At 36.3% G+C, this 16352-nt stretch overlaps 1 protein-coding gene across 2 annotated transcripts; it reads right to left on the reverse strand.

Moving 5' to 3' along the window:
* Positions 1 to 9023: 9023 nt before the first annotated feature.
* On the reverse strand, positions 9024 to 14685 carry LOC120086552 (G-box-binding factor 3). Of its 2 annotated transcripts, none has more exons than XM_039043265.1 (13): positions 14528 to 14685; positions 12606 to 12745; positions 12449 to 12511; positions 12227 to 12322; positions 12047 to 12124; positions 11654 to 11695; positions 11329 to 11489; positions 11114 to 11162; positions 10934 to 10982; positions 10176 to 10414; positions 9959 to 10036; positions 9711 to 9836; positions 9024 to 9624 (listed from the first exon to the last, which is right to left on the reverse strand). In XM_039043265.1, exons 2-13 carry the CDS (start codon positions 12663 to 12665, stop codon positions 9412 to 9414), a joined length of 1254 nt encoding a protein of 417 aa, XP_038899193.1. In that variant the 5' UTR covers positions 12666 to 12745; positions 14528 to 14685; the 3' UTR covers positions 9024 to 9411. The 2 variants fall into 2 exon arrangements, with proteins under 2 accessions (XP_038899193.1, XP_038899201.1); XM_039043273.1 differs by having other exon boundaries at positions 12606 to 12701; positions 14528 to 14670.
* Positions 14686 to 16352: the final 1667 nt, after the last annotated feature.

Genomic DNA, 16352 nt, shown 5'->3' on the forward strand with positions numbered 1-16352 from the left:
GGTTATACCCAGGTTGATGGAGTTGACTATGAGGAAACTTTCTCACATGTTGTCATGCTGAAGTCTATCAGGATTCTCCTATCCATAGCCACATTTTTATGATTATGAAATATGGCAAATGGATGTCAAGACTGCCTTTCTTAATGGTACTCTTGAGGAGACCATCTATATGACTCAACCAGAGGGGTTCGTAGTTCCAGATCAAGAGCAAAGAGTTTGCAAGCTTAATAGGTCCATTTATGGGCTGAAACAAGCATCTAGATCTTGGAACATCAGATTTGAAACTATGGTCAAGTCATTTGGCTTTGACTAGAACATTGATGAGCCTTGTGTTTAAAAGAAGATCATCAACAGCTCAGTAGCTTTCCATGTACTATATGTGGATGATATCCTACTCATTAGGTATAATGTAGGGTATCTGACTGACATTAAAAGTTGGCTAGCTGCCCAGTTCTAAATGAAATATTTGGGTGAGGCACAGTATGTTCTCGGAATCCAGATTATTCGGTATCGTAAGAACAAACGGTTAGCCTTGTCTCAGGCATCGTACATTGATCAAATGTTGGCATCGTACATTGATCAAATGTTGATCAGGTACGGGATACAGGATTCCAAGAGGGGTTTGTTACCCTTCAGGTATGGAATCGTTCTGTCTAAGGATCAATGTCCTAAGACACCTCAAGAAGTTGAGAAGATAAGACAGATTCCCTATGCTTCTGCTGTAGGAAGCTTGTTGTATGCAATGTTGTGCACTCGACCCGACATTTGCTATGCAGTAAGGATTGTCAATCGGTATCAGTCCAATCCAGGATTTGATCACTGGACGGCAGTCAAGACGATCTTCAAGTATCTTCAGAGAACGAGGGTCTACATGCTTGTGTATGGATCTAAGGATCTGATCCTTACGGGATACAACATTGCTCATCCATTTACAAAGGCGCTCACGGTTAAAGTGTTTGAGAGTCACTTAGAAAGTCTGGATCTGTGGGACATGCGGCATCTTGTCTAGGACAAGTGGGAGATGATACTAGGGTATGCCCTAGTTTATTGTATATTGTACATTTTTATATTGTATTGTACATTAGTCTCCCGAGTCATTAGGACAAGTGGGAGATTGTTGGGATTAGTGTTCTAATTCTCCCGGAGTCTCATTGTTTTGTAAAGATACACATTGTTCAATAAATAAAATAAATGTTATTTAATTTTGGCATTTACTCATATCCAATAAATAAAGCTCCTTGGTTATCTTATGTGAACTTAAGCATGTATATGTGATATACAAGTGGATCATGCCTTAAGTGATAACCTAAATAAGTCTGTAGTATAAGGATTAAGGTGGGATACCTTATCCTGGTGACACTACGGATACGGCCCCCTTTGTAGAGGTTTACAAGTGTTGTAAACTACTACAGAAGGTAGATCCTGACCATTCATGTGGAGACATGGAGCGGGGGTATCCTATACGAAGAGTTTGTATAAGATCTGGACCACGAGATAACTAGACTCTGTATATAACGTCGTTGATATTAGATATTTGCATCTCACCTAAACAACCATAGTTGACACAACCTCAATCCTGAGTGTTTTGGGAACTCCTACCTTGGAAGGCGATCCTTTGATTAGTATGGGTGAAAGTGGCCAAATTTTCAACTCAACATGCCTACTTTTTTGGGGACTTGTCTGATTTGGGAGCTGAGAACTCAATCCACAAGATGGAATCCACTCCTTTCCCGAAGCAAAGATAAGTAGAGAGATTGTTCCCTTAAAGGCTGATTCTAGGGCTTGAACATAGTGGCCACAACTTCTCTTTGGAAGTGAAGACTAAGTCATAGTAGTATGTTCATTAGAAGGATCAGTGATACTTGAGGAGACAGATGTAACTATAGGGGCATAACGGTTATTGGCCCAGTTGTACTTACGAGCGATTTGTGAAGATTTGTCACACTATTGATTGGTTAAGATAGATAGATAAAATATCTGTGGTAAGGAGAGTTCAACTGTCGGTCTTTAGTGGAATGTCTGGCAGTTAACGGATGGTGGATCCCATGACTAAAGAATTTAGTCGGTTATTCACATACCGTTGGAGTTTCGAGCTACAGGTCCATGAGGTCCCCATGATAGCTCAATGGATTCAATTGTGGATCAGTTCTTGGTGTTGATTTGAAATGTTCAAATTGACAATAGTTATTTTGATTATATATGATATAATCAGTTTTATGTATGAGATACATCTAGTGGAGGATTGATGTAAATGAGGTTTACATTTAAGTACCATGGAATAAGAAAGAAACTATGGTTTATATGTTTCATGAGATGAAATATTAAAACTATAGGTTATAAATATAGTATGATAAGTTGGTTATCATTTATGTTTATAATAATTTAAATTATTAGATAAATAATTCTATTTCTTTTAATAACCAAAAGTAGTGGGTGGTTATTGAATCATGGTACAGGGTTTAAAAGGAAAATGGTTTTCCTATTTTGAAAGAAGTGTTTTCAAATGCTAAAAAGTTTTTGAGTTTTCTCTCCACGCAAAAGAAACTCACAAAGTCGGTTAAGTAAATTCAGATTTACTAAACGATAGCTGGGTGAATAAACAATCGTGTAGGTGCGAGCTAAACGATCGTGCAGTATTTACTAAACAATCGCATAGTTTTTCTAGACAATCGCTGGCCCAAGGTAAACGATCGTGCAGTATTTACTAAACAATCACATAGTTTTTCTAGACAATCGCTGGCCCAAGGTAAACGATCGTGTAGAGCCTGTAGGTGACAAACCAAGCTAAAAGATCGCATAGCTTTTGCTAGACATCTCTTAGCTTTATCTAAACGATTGAGCATCGACCTATACGATAGGTCTCCGCCATTTCCCACTTGCTCAATCATGTATGCGACGTTATTTCCTCTATTCGTCTGTCTCATACCAAGTTCGAACATAGCCCACCTTTGGATTCTCACACCGAGAATACCAAGGTTGCCTTGTTGGTGGTGTCAGGCTCAAGTCGACACCGTCGAGGTTTTCTAGAGGCTGTTCGTGGTACTGTGGATGTCGTTTCGTGTTACGGAAGAGTTTCGTTGAGGACGAGCGTGAAGTGTTCATGCTATGTTCATTGCGGTATTGCGATCGTGTAGATCGAGCGTTGTGGTTTCTGATTGTTCGAGCAATCGTGCAATGGAGCATAGAGACGCATCTGCAAATGTGTGTTGATTTTTTCTTACTGCATTTGTAGTTATTCATGCTGTAATTTCTCTATATGAATTGTATAACCGCTTGTTTGAAGTCTACTGTAAATGTTATGTTCATTCATGATTGTAATTTTGAATAGTCTTGTTCCGCTGCTCATGAATCATGCTTCCGATTTCCTTCAGTGGGGTGTACAAATAACTAGTACAAAACAATAAACTAAGGCATAAAAGCCCAGTACAAGAAAATCTCCCACTCTCCCTAGTCCAGCCACCGGCGATCCTGTAGACCCATGCTCCGTAGGTGACCCTTAAACACTGTAGCCGTGAGAGCCTTCGTAAATAGGTCAGCAACATTAAAATGGCCTGGGTTAGACTGATCTGTCTCATCTCCTCAACCTTTTGAGGTGTCTTAGAACACATGTCCTTAGACAAAGTGACTCCATAACTGAACAGCAGTAGGCCCCTCCTGGAGTCTTGCATCGAGTACTTGAGCAACATCTTGTCAATATACGATGCCTGAGACAGTGCTAGCACTTTGTTCTTACGATCCTGAAAGATCTGTATACCTAGAACAAACTAAGTCTCTCCCAAATCTTTCATTTGGAATTGGATCGCTAGCCAGTTCTTAACTACAGTCAGTAGACCTACATCATTCCAAATGAGTAGGATATCGTCTACATATAATACTAAGAAGACTAGTGAAGCGTTGATGATCTTCTTGTAGACACAAGGTTCATAAACATTTTGGTCAAAGCCATACGACTTGATCACAGTATCAAACCATATGTTCCAAGATCGAGACGCCTGTTTCAGTCCATAAATAGACCGATTCAGTTTGCAAACCTTTTGCTCTTAACCTTGGGCTAAGAATCCCTCGGGCTGTACCATATAAATGGTCTCCTCAAGATTGACATTCAGAAAGGCCGTCTTGACGTCCATTTTTCAGATCTCATAATTATTATAAGTTGCAACGGACAGGAGGATGTGGATCGATTTTGACGTGGCAACAGACGAGAAAGTCTCCTCATAGTTGACTCCCTCTACCTGGGTATAACTCTTTGCCACAAGTCGAGTCTTGAAGATCTGTACCTTCCCATCAGCACCCCGTTTGCGCTTGTAGATCCATTTACAACCTATAGGTCTTATCCCATCAGGCTGATCTACAAGATCTCATACTGAGTTGAAGTACATCGAATTAATCTCGAGATCCATGGCTTTGACCCATTCATCCTAGTCAACATTCTCCATTGCCTTCTTATAAGACAACAGATCCTCAACGTCGCCATCTTCTACCATAGCAAGGATTTCCATGAAACCTAGATAGCAAATGGGTGGGTTCGCAACCCTTCACTACGTCGAGGTTCCCTCAACTCTGGAGGTGGAACCGACCTACTAGATGAACTCCCATCAATAACCCTTGTTGATGTAACAGGCTCTTCAACAACACTTGATAAAGTTTTAGTAGTTTCATTAGAAAGCTCACACAACACGACTTTGCTTTGTGGACTGTACTCCCTTATATGATCTTCCTCCAGGAAAGTAGCGTTTATGGAAACAAATACCCTATTTTCTGTCGGATCATAAAAATAACCCCTTCGTATACCTTTGGGATAGTCTACAAAGAGGCATAACCTCGACCGTGGTTCTAACTTCTTAGGATTAGCCTCAAACACGTGTGCAGGGCAACCCTAGATGCGAAAATGACGTAAACTAGCTTTACACCCGTTCCACAACTCCAGAGGTGTTCTTACAACACTCTTGTAGGGAACACAGTTGAGTATATATACGGCAGTCTCCACTGCGAAACCCCAAAACAAGTCTGTTAAGGAAGCGTAACTCATCATCGAGTGAACCATGTCTAACAAGGTCCTATTTCTCCTTTCCGCTACACCATTCTGCTAAGGTGTACCCGGCGGTAAGAGTTGGGAAACGATTCCATGTTCTATCAAATAGTCCTGGAATGCCGAGTCCAAAAACTCTTCACCTCGATCCGATCAAAGTGTTTTAATCTGTCTATCCAATGCGTTTTCAACTTCAATCTTGAACTCTTTGAACTTTTCAAAGGATTCAGACTTCTGTTGCATAAGATAAACATACCCGTACTTGTAGTAATCATCAGTGAAACTAATAAAATACTCACAGCCATCTCGGGCTCGCACATTCATAGAACCACAAAGGTCAGAATGTACTAACTTAAGAGGCTCATTGGCTCTGTGACCTTTTCCAGTAAAATTTCGTTTAGTCATCTTACCCTCAAGGCAAGATTCACACACTGGTAAAGAATTTTCTTCTAACTCATTTAGAAGTTCATTCTTCATCAATCTCTCAATCCTATTGAGATTGATGTGTCCTAGTCTTAGGTGCCAAAGATGGACATTTTCTTTAGGAGAAATTTTAAGTCTTTTATTTTGAGTTACCATAGATTTAAACATTTTAGTGTTATGGAATGCCTTGGTTGCTAACGATCTAAGCACATAAAGGTTGTTTTCCAGTTTCGCAAAACAAATATCAACACCATTTTTGGAAATGAACACTTTATTTACATTGTAATGGCTAACGGCCTTAGCACATATAAATTTGATTCCAGATTTGCTGTGCAAATGAAAACACCATCTTTATGACTAAACATTTTATCCACATTAAACGAGATAGTATATTTACATTGCAATAAACACTTTACAGAAATAAGGTTCCTCTTTAGTTCAGGAACAATATATACATTATTTAAAATAAGAAACTTATTTTGTAAAGCTAACTGGAGTCCTCCCACTGCCACAGTTGAGATGACGTGCCCGGTACCTACTCACATCATCATCTCACCAGCCTTCAGCAGTCGCCAAGATCTAATCCCCTGAAAAAGAAGAACAAACATGGTTAGTGGCACCCGAATCAATTATCCAGGCAAAATCATCATTCTCCACTAAACAAGTTTCAAGCATAAGTAAATCACATTTACCTTTATCAACTTTGGCCTTAGCCTTGACTGTTTTCTTCTCTTTCAGATACCGAGGACAGTTCTTCTTCCAGTGTCCATCTTGGTTGCAGTAGAAACACTTTCCCTTTTCAACCGGTGGACGCCTCCTTGGGGCGACAGGCGGTGGGTTAGCAGGTGCCTTCCCTTTTCCCTTACCACCCTTCTTCTTCTTCCCCTTTACAGCTGTCTCTTATACACATCTAGATGTGTATAAGAGACAGCTATGGAACATCCTAGAGGATGAAGCAACATTTGCCTCACCCTTCTGCCTCTCCTTACTTTTCAGTAAAGATTGGTATGTCTGCAACTCATTGAGGAGAGTTGTAAGGTTATATTTCATTTTGTTAAGAATCACATTACTAACAAAGTGCAGGAAGCTCTCCGACAAAGAATGTAGGATTATGCTAACATGGTTGCCTTCATCGATGGTAGACCCATTCAACTTCGCCACATTAAAGTGGACCATCATGTTTAGAAAGTAAAGTTTTGAACTAAATTTGAATAGTGATGAAAAATGGTAAATTAATTAATTATAAACTTTTAAAGTTAATTAATAAGTATTAATATCAAATACAAAACTTTAACATTTAGTAAAAAATCAATATTAAAAGTATAAATCTTAAAATATAAGATAAAATCTACATTTATGACATTTTAAAATATAGTAATTAAATTGAAAAAAAGAAGGTGATTTTAACATTTTTTTTAGTACACTTGAATTTAACATCTAACAAAAAGGTTGGAGTAATTTGAAGGTTTTATTATTATTATTACTATTATTATTATGTTTTTTTGGGTAGGGTAAGGGCAGTGGGGCAGGCCTAGAGATGGGGCAGGAATTGAGAAACGGTCGGAGACCGGACTTCACAAGTTCCCCGGTTCACGCTAATAAAAGCACGTGAGATGCAAACTCGGGAAGCGGACCCAACTCATGAATCACGCGCCTCTAATTTTCAAAAAATTTGACCAATTCAATTTGGGGACCTAAATGCCCTTAGGGCTCTTTTTCAACTTTTCTTGGCCCATCATCAGAATTCTGGGCTTTCTCTGGGCCTTTCCCTCATTTCTTTGGGCTCAAACTTCCCAAATTGAAACTCAAAGAACCCTTTTTTGGTGTTAGGATTAAATTCATTATTATTTTGTAAATGAAAAATTAGCTTTGGTTCCAATACTAATTGATTCTTTTTTTTATATATATACAATCAGGAGAATGATTTAAACCTTCAACTTCAAGAATGGTAGTACATATGCTTACTTTGACTGACTAATTGAATGTAGGATTGAAGTTAAAATTAGAATATATAATTTTTAAAGGAAGTTGGATTATCTAAAACTCTAACTATGCTCCTTTGACATTATTATTATTATTATTATTATTATTATTTCAGAACACAAGTGGAAGCGGGAGCTTGAAATATCTAATCTCATGATCAAGGGCATATGCCTTAACTAGTTGTACGTTTATGCTAGCTCATGTTGATATTCATTACTTATCATTAAAGAAGAAACATGAAAACATATCGATTTAATTATAAGTTTAGAAGGTTTAGTTATTGAACCATATCTTTGTGTCAAACATATCTTTGAACTTAAAATATATAAATATAAATAATAGATTTGCAAACTTTAAATAATGTCAAAGATAACAATAGCCTATTAGATATAGGATTGAAGTTCAATGAATAATTAGATTCACAATCGAAAATTTAGAAATATATTTGACATTTTTTAAGTTTAAGAACCTATTAGAAACTTCTTAAAGTTAAAAAAAATTATCCAACATAAATTTAAAAGTTCAAAAACTAACTTGGATAGTATTTTAACTCGACATACTTATCTGACTAAAACTTACTAGCCCATTAGGATTTACTTGATAAAAAATATATATATTTTGTTTCTAAAAACTCATTTTTATTTAAACTTTTTTTATGAAAACGGTTAAAAATATACTTCAAAAATTATTTTGAGTTGTTGCCAAACACTCCAATATTTTCCAAAATGACTTATTTTTTAAATTAAACACTTTGAAAATATATTATAAACACACCCTACATCAACTAAAAAACTAATAATAATAAATGTCTTTGTCGAATTCTAATAAACATTTTTTTCTTGGAAAATGAATTAACGACAATGACTTGAATAAGTTTTCATAAAAAAAAGTATGAATACTACAACGCCAATATAAAATTTGTACCATTCTATTAAATGTTGTGTCATTTTTCAAGAGAAAGGTGTCCAGTTTAGGCTCATAGCGATCCACTTTAATGTTGGAAATTAGAATCTCAGAACAAATGTGGTTAATATCTTTCCTCTTCCCCTCATCACTCCTTTTCAAGAGTTAGATATTTTCCAAACAAACTCCACTTTTACACTTCAACCTCCACTTCTTTCTCTTTTTTCTCCTCTCCCCTCTTTTATAACATAATTAATATGAACATAAAGATAGTTTGAACCAATTAAAAAAAAATTATTTTAAAAAATAAATAAGAATAATTTACTACATGTCATATTAGAATACTCTCTTAAATACATTTAAATATTTTTCTAATTAAATTTAGGATAAAATTTTCTTAAAATATAATGATAATTATAATTATACTTACGGACTTTAATCGCCGGTCAGCCATACGACGGTGAATTCGTAAATGTTAAAATCAAACCTAAGAATTGTGACTATTATCAACGTTAGGATCTAATTTTAACACTTATAAAATGATTTCTAAAATTTGATCAATAGATTGTTTAGAATATGCCATATGCTCAAACCTTTTTGCTGATACTTTAAATTTTTGAATCAACCAGTCGCTTAACGACTTTTAAAACCATCTCATCTGAACCGAGATGAGCATTCAAACAACTAATCAAAAGTAGATCACCGATTACAATTTAATCACAAGTTAATGGTTCAATTTTCATTGACAATACATAAAAGGGTTCAACTTTCAACCCGGAAATTGATGATTTATCATCTGGCACGAGGTGCTCATAGAGATCTAAAGCTAAAAATCTCTAATCTCCAACGATTACATCAAATTGTAACAGTTGCCAACCCCAATGTTCTTTATAGTTACACATAATAATACAACTATTCAAGTAACTAACCATTAAAATTAGAGCCTGCCCTTTCTCACAGACATAATCCTATTCAGTTGTTTTCTCATTCTTTGTAATTTTTGTTAGCAGTAATTTTGGGCTTGTAATATGCCAAAACCACAGAAAAAACAAACTGCAATGAAACTGGTTCTTTTAGCTAGCAGCAACTGCATCGGCCCTCGGACTCGTGTCCAAGAGCTGGCGCAGTTTTGCACCCGAACTCGAGTTTTTCTTGCAGATGATACTCTCTTCGTTAATGCTTTTATTCACAGGTCCTTTGATTTCTGTGCTTATAGGTTGTTGCATCCTCTTTTCATTCATGTCTAATGCTTCTGTTCGTCCTGATTGAACGCTTTTAAGCTTTTCCTGTCAAGTTATAAGGCAGTTTTTATTGTTAGCAATTTTTAAACTTGATTCTGATGAGGAAAAAAAAGAGGGCAGCAGCAGCCCACCATCAATGTGGAGTTTTCTTTCTTAAGTTTCTCGGAATTCTCCGACAATCTACTTATTTCAGATCGAATAGCAACATTCTCTGCAGTCAGTGAATCAACTTTACGAGCTAGTTCTTCCGTCTCAGCCTGATTCCAACGCCAAAAAATTATATTAGCTTCAAATAAAATAATAGGCTGGGAAAGGTGAGGCTAATGATATTCTAATTCAATATTTGAAAATGAAAAGATTCTTTTAAGTTCCACCCTACCTGCTTCCTCAACCTTGACCTCCTAGCGGATTCTCTATTTGACTGTTTTCTCCTCTCCCGTTTTAGTTCTTTTTCATTCTGGGCAGCAATACGAAAAGGCATCACAAATTAAACAATGTTCACATGAGCTCATGCATAATTAGAAGTTAAATAACCCAAATTTTGTCTGGAAACATAAGGGAATGTTTGGGGGGGGGAGGTCCCACCAAATGTATACCTGGAGCCAGACTTCAGAAGGCAATACTGAACAGGGCGGAACGGTAGTTGGACTTGTCATGGCGTTTATGCTGGAAGGATTCCTCAGTTCCAAGGCAGTAGACATTCCAGGAGAAATCACAGATGCAAGTTTTCCAGTCGCATTAGCTGCTTTGGTCGTGCCCAATAACTTGCTAGAGCTTTCATTCATCTCAGCAGCAGTAACTGGACTTGCCTGTGGCTCAATTTTTGCATCCTTACCTACAATATGAGACTGAAGAAATCAAAATCTCATACATATGATATAAAGCATCCGAGGCTTATAATTGAATCCTTGGCATAATCATGAAAATTAGCAGACTATTCAGAAATTCAATCTGTATGTGATTAATTTGAAGTGCATTTTAAGGTTAGCGTAATGACATCGTACTAGCTTTATTTTTCTAAAACCAAATTGGAAGATGAAATATGCATGGAAACAAACCATGATAGTCTTACAACATCGTGCTACATGCATGAAAGCATTTAGGCATCCTCTCTCTTTAAAGGATTCTGAAAATTTTTAATTAACAAGGAGATTGGGTGTTCATGGACTTCCAAATACTGTAACAACTCAAGATGTACTCATTGTTATTTAGAAGGGGGAAATATAATTATCACAAACAATGAGTATTCATGTTGATGTAAATGTTCAAACCCGTCACCAATAAGATATAGATCATAGGGCAACAGTCAACACCACGTGTTATGGAAGGAAAATACTTGGTAGTGGAGCCTTACCAGCGGTAGGTGTTCCCTCACGGCTTCGTTTTCTTTTGGTTTGATTTGCCTGAACATAACAGGAAGTAAAAGAAATCACGATTATGAATAGCAATTATTCATCACCAAGTAAGAAAAGATAAACCTATAAGATGTTAGCTTAGATGACCCAAGAATTCTTCTGTAGCTATGAAATCTTACCCCGGCAGTAGTTCCATCACTTCCATCACTGGAACCTTCAGTTTCCATACTGTTAACATGACAGAAAGAAATTTGAAGTTAGGTGAGTCACAAGATAAATATGAGAGTATGAAGGAAAAGTGGGACAATTTAATTTTGAGAAAAAGCACTTTGAGGTTTAACAATAAATTCTCAACAGGAAATTGGAAGATGACAATTAGATAAATTTGGTTAACCTCTCTGATTGTCCATGTTCAGCTCCCCCTTCAGCACTCTCAGTGCTAACATTGCCTATGGACATTGCCAGGCCATCGAAACCTTTCAGTTTCTTCATTAAACCTTGACTGCTATTTCCAGATACCTTTGAAGGTGTTTCAATACTCAAAGGAGTTGCAGCCTGCTACAGCACCAATGTGCTTTTCGTTAATATTTGTTCTTGGGTGGTTTAAACAGCTACTACATTCTTTCACCTCCATTTCATACTTTTTCATAATATTTACAAATCAAAATTACACGATTTCAAAAATTCAAATACAAATCTAGCATGAAGGCTCCACTTACCGCAGGTGAAGAGGGAACACCAGGGCCGTGTGAATGTGGTCCCTGCATTGATATTATAATCATACAATTAGTCTGGAAATGCTCAATGATTAGCAGAAAATAAGAAGCCTTCCATCTTTATAATAATAACAAACTGCTTAATTTTAATCTGCAAAAGAAAATCCAATTCACAGATGGGAAGCTACAGATAACCCATCTATGATTGAGTTAAGATCGCCAAGCACGAAAAGTTATCCAGGGATAATTGGAAAAAATAAAGATTGTTGACTTTCCAGCCAAGAATTTTAGCAAGGCAGAAAAAAGACAGTACCTAGGCTACTTCTCAAGAGTACTAAGATGGTTGTGAGGAATAACAACAAAACCATGCAGAAGCTAACAAAAATACAAACTTACCATAGAAACTGCAGGATGTGCATAAACACCTCCATGAGAATAGATTGCTGCATAAGGAGTACCATATGGAGGAATCATCTGGTAAAATGAATGAACTTTCAGTCAAACAGAGTCCTTTCCCCAAGCATGACTTGATTGAAAAAGCTTCATCATTTAAACTCTCCAATAGTTAATAACTACCTGTGGTGGACCCCACATATAAGGGTGAGGAGCATGACCTGAAGCCACAGCAGAGTTGTAGTATGGTGGAACCGCAACTCTAGGACCATAATATGCCTGAAAAGGTGACAAATCCCTTCAATTAGCTACAACAATCTAGCCATTGTAATCTTATCAAATAACATGTCAAGTGATTATTTGAAACGAATGGGCATAATATGGATGGAGGCTGCCTAAGTGAACCTGCATGGCTGCCCACTCAGGAAAAACATGAATACTGGCTGAATTAGGCACATTGTTCTGATCCTGTCAATGTATAAAGAGAAATCATTATCCAAGTCAAACAACCGAAAACAGGTAAAAAGTGCTCTCTCGCGGAAATAATCACTAATCACCATACCGGCGTTGGTGAGGATGGTTTTTCAGTCTTCACAGACTTCGCCTCTTCACTAGTTCCCATGTTACAGATACAGCTCGAACTGGATACCTAGACTGACTGTTAATATAACAAACCTTAGGCACCAATTATGATCAGCAGGGCTGCATGGATTAGTTATCCAAACATTAGGGAAGCGAGGAACAAAATCCAAAATCAAGCACATAGATTTTAGAAAAATGGTGAAAATACTGTGCAGTTATCAGTTTTAGTTTTAACTTAAACTGATTATCAGTGAGATTGAAGATAGAAATGAAAGCCAAATGGAACTAACATGTGGAACACAGGTAGAAACCAGCAATCAAGAGGTCATGCATTTAGAACTCTTTCTTTTTCCCGCAGAAAGAATGATTTTAAAGATAAGAAGTTTGGGTATTTTAGGATATTAAAAGGGATTTCAAACTCAACTAGGCTTTCTTTATTCAAAAGCTCATATCTGAATCACAGACAGGTTGTGCCCTTAATTTTCCAAATTACATCTTGAAGTCACACTTAGTATTTAAAAATAGAACTGACAGTACCAAACTGTCCCTTTTCCTCCCTTGTATTTTAATATCACAGAACAGGGTGTAGCTATCCTTCAAAGCAACCACCAAATGCCTTTTTTTTTTTATACATATTCTAGCAACCACCAAATGCTGTGTCTATAAGAGGACTTCTTTACAAGAAAACTTGATTCCAGTTTTCTCATAATTGTTGCTATTTCAGACAATTTTAATACCCATAAGCTGCCACAGACCAGAACTTTTTTTTTTTTTTTTGAGTTCAGATAAAGTTCAATTTATTTAAACCATTTATAGCCTGAATTGTATATGTTTATATGTTAGTATCAGGTAGTCAAAATAATTGCTAGTGCTCATTGCCGTGACGGTTTTCAACAAATAAGAAAAAGTTAAAACATTTATTTGTTTAGAAAGAAAAAAACAATAAAGTTGTAAAAATACCACATCTGCGGAAAGGGGAAAAAAAACTAAGTATCTATCGATCTGTAGACACAAAAGTGCACATACACATACAGAGCATGAAAAAGGTCCTGTTGGGAAAACCCAATTCACAAGGGGACATATATGGAATTTCAACAAAGAAGGGTTCGATGATGATCTCCAATTCGAACTGAAAAGTAAATTCTCGTATGCCAAATGACGAAACTGCCCCTCCAAAGAAAATTAATACATAACGAGTCAGAGAAGAAAGAAAACGGGTCAAGAAGCTGAATTCAGTTACAATTAAGAAGACCCCTGGTTTGTTGTTCGAGTAATTTAAACCCTGGAACATTTTCAGTTTAAATTTAATAAATTCACGTTTCAAATTCTCTTCTTCCATCAAATTTTGCTTTCTCCATCGTCAAAAAAATGCAGAACCGAATCAAAAGGGCACAAGGCCGAGAACATAATCCGAAACCAAACAAACGACCAAGTAAATACAGAGAGATTAAGCAACAGAGACTCTGAAGAATAGTAATTACGAAGATCCAGCTGAAACAAACTTCTATCCTCGGGATTTCAGTTAGAGATGAAGGAAAAAGTCAGTAGTTTAAATTCCCAACGCCTACTAACAGGAAAAAAAATTGCAGTTAAATAATTAAAGTTAATTTTTCTCAAACTTTCTCTCAGCAACAAACTACAATTTTACTTCAATAATCAAATTCAGACTTCAAAATTCCAGAATTAAACCTCACCGTTTTCCATTCCCTAACAAGCAAACAGAGCTTAAAACTTTCAAAAAAAGAAAAAAAGTGTAGTAAATGCACAAGAATTCTATTCTCCACCTCAAAATTCTTCAAAGAAACTTCAGTTGTATGACGATTAGGTAAAGTTTATGAAACATTAAACAATAAAAACAACCAGAAAAAAATTTTATAAAAAACGAAAGAGAAGATTCCATACAGCTTGAGCTTCAACTAACTTCGATGGCGAAAACCGCAGCTTGAATCCTCTGCATTATCTCTCGGGGGGGGGGAAAAAGGGCTCTTCAAAAAGGGGAAAACGTTTTCTCGCAGAGAGAAAGAGAGAGAGAAATAGAGAATGAAAGTGGTGAAGGAAGAGGGGAGGCGGGGGAATGAGAGAATTGAGAAAGAGAAAGGGAGCGCCAAGGCACCGTCCACGTCACCATACACGTGTCCGATAATTAGAAAATGTATACGTATACCGTATATACGGGGGTGGTGGGCTATGGTGGTTGTTGAGCTGGCCCCTCGAGATTCGTGCACCCTATTTCTTTTTTATTATTATTTTTTATTCTGACATCACCTCCTCCGTAAACGTGTCCATTCAAGATTCGATCTAGTCGTCTCGATGGGTCATGGGCCCGGCCCGGCCCAATCTGGCTGACGTGGTGGCTAAAGATAGTTTTATGAATTATTTAATTAATTATTATCATTAAAATAACTGCTCCACGTTTGTACGCCAGCAAAGACCTTTCGAGTTGGCCATCGGCCATTCATCCGACGGTCTAAATTGAGTTGTTTTATTGTTTTAAACAGGATTTGGAGAAAAGGGAAGGGGATGGGAGAAAGGGTTTTAGATATTTTGTCGTGATTGGATTTTGATTTTTCATTTACTTTTTTTAATTCATTTATTCAAGCGTTGAACACGTGGTTTGATTTTATTGGAAACGTACAGCAACGCCCACCTGGAAAATACCTCCATTCTCCTTTTTATTGGAAATTATTTAAAATGTTTCACTCTCGACTCACGGGATCGTAAAGGTAATTTCACCTAGTTTGCTTCTGCATTTACCTCTTTTCCTTTTTTGGAATAAATTCACCACCGTATGAGTCATCGGTTTTTTATTTTATTTTAAATTATACCCAAAAAAAAAAAAAAAAAAAACCTTTGGGCATGATTGCAACTTGAATTTTTGTTATAACTCTCGTTGAAAAAAAAGCTCGACCCTAAACTATAAAAAAAAAAATACATGCACATCGCACACTTCCAATTTCAAGTAAGATTAGTTATGCCTGAATAACCATTTTGTTCTTTATTAAAAAATTAAACTTATAAGAATTACTTCTACTAGATGATTTATTTGTTTTATTATAATTATTTTTTAAAAAAATTAATCCTAAATTTTGAAAATTAAAAAATATATATATCTTTTAAGAACTTTTTTTTATTTTAAATTAATATGAGGGACACTCGTGGCTAATAATTAATTACTTTTTTCTAGTTGGTTGAAAAGTAATAATTATTCTTTTATTTTAAACTTTCAAAAAATATTAAACGGCAAATATTTAGCTTAAAGGATAACTTCCAAAACTATATTATTGATAATTCATAGTCGACATCCTAAAAAAGCATGTTTAAAAAAACAAAGCTTTAAAAAAATATATATTATTCGAACCAAAAATAAATTGAATAATTGGCAGACAATAAAATTAATTAATATCGGGTAAACGTCTCGTCATGAATTTTAGCCACAAGAAGCAATTTTTTCTTTCTTTTTTTTTTTTTTTTTTAATAATTAGTTGGGAATCATTCGTAATATAGGAAAAGTGGTGGGGGCAAAGGTGGAAGATAAGGGAAGGAGGGGCACAAGAGAGATTTAGAGAAAAGGAAAAGGGTAGAAAAGTAATTGTGAATGAAGATGGGTGGGGCAGGGCGAGGGCCTCTCAATCCGACGCGGATAGCAGCAATCCCTGTCTGGCGCACTCTGTCGAGTATCTGGAAAATCTAAAAATCCTGACCGTCCACTCACCAGCTCTGAATCCTA

The sequence above is a fragment of the Benincasa hispida genome, chromosome 1 (genome assembly GCF_009727055.1).
Source record: "Benincasa hispida cultivar B227 chromosome 1, ASM972705v1, whole genome shotgun sequence".
NCBI classification, from domain to species: domain Eukaryota; kingdom Viridiplantae; phylum Streptophyta; class Magnoliopsida; order Cucurbitales; family Cucurbitaceae; genus Benincasa; species Benincasa hispida.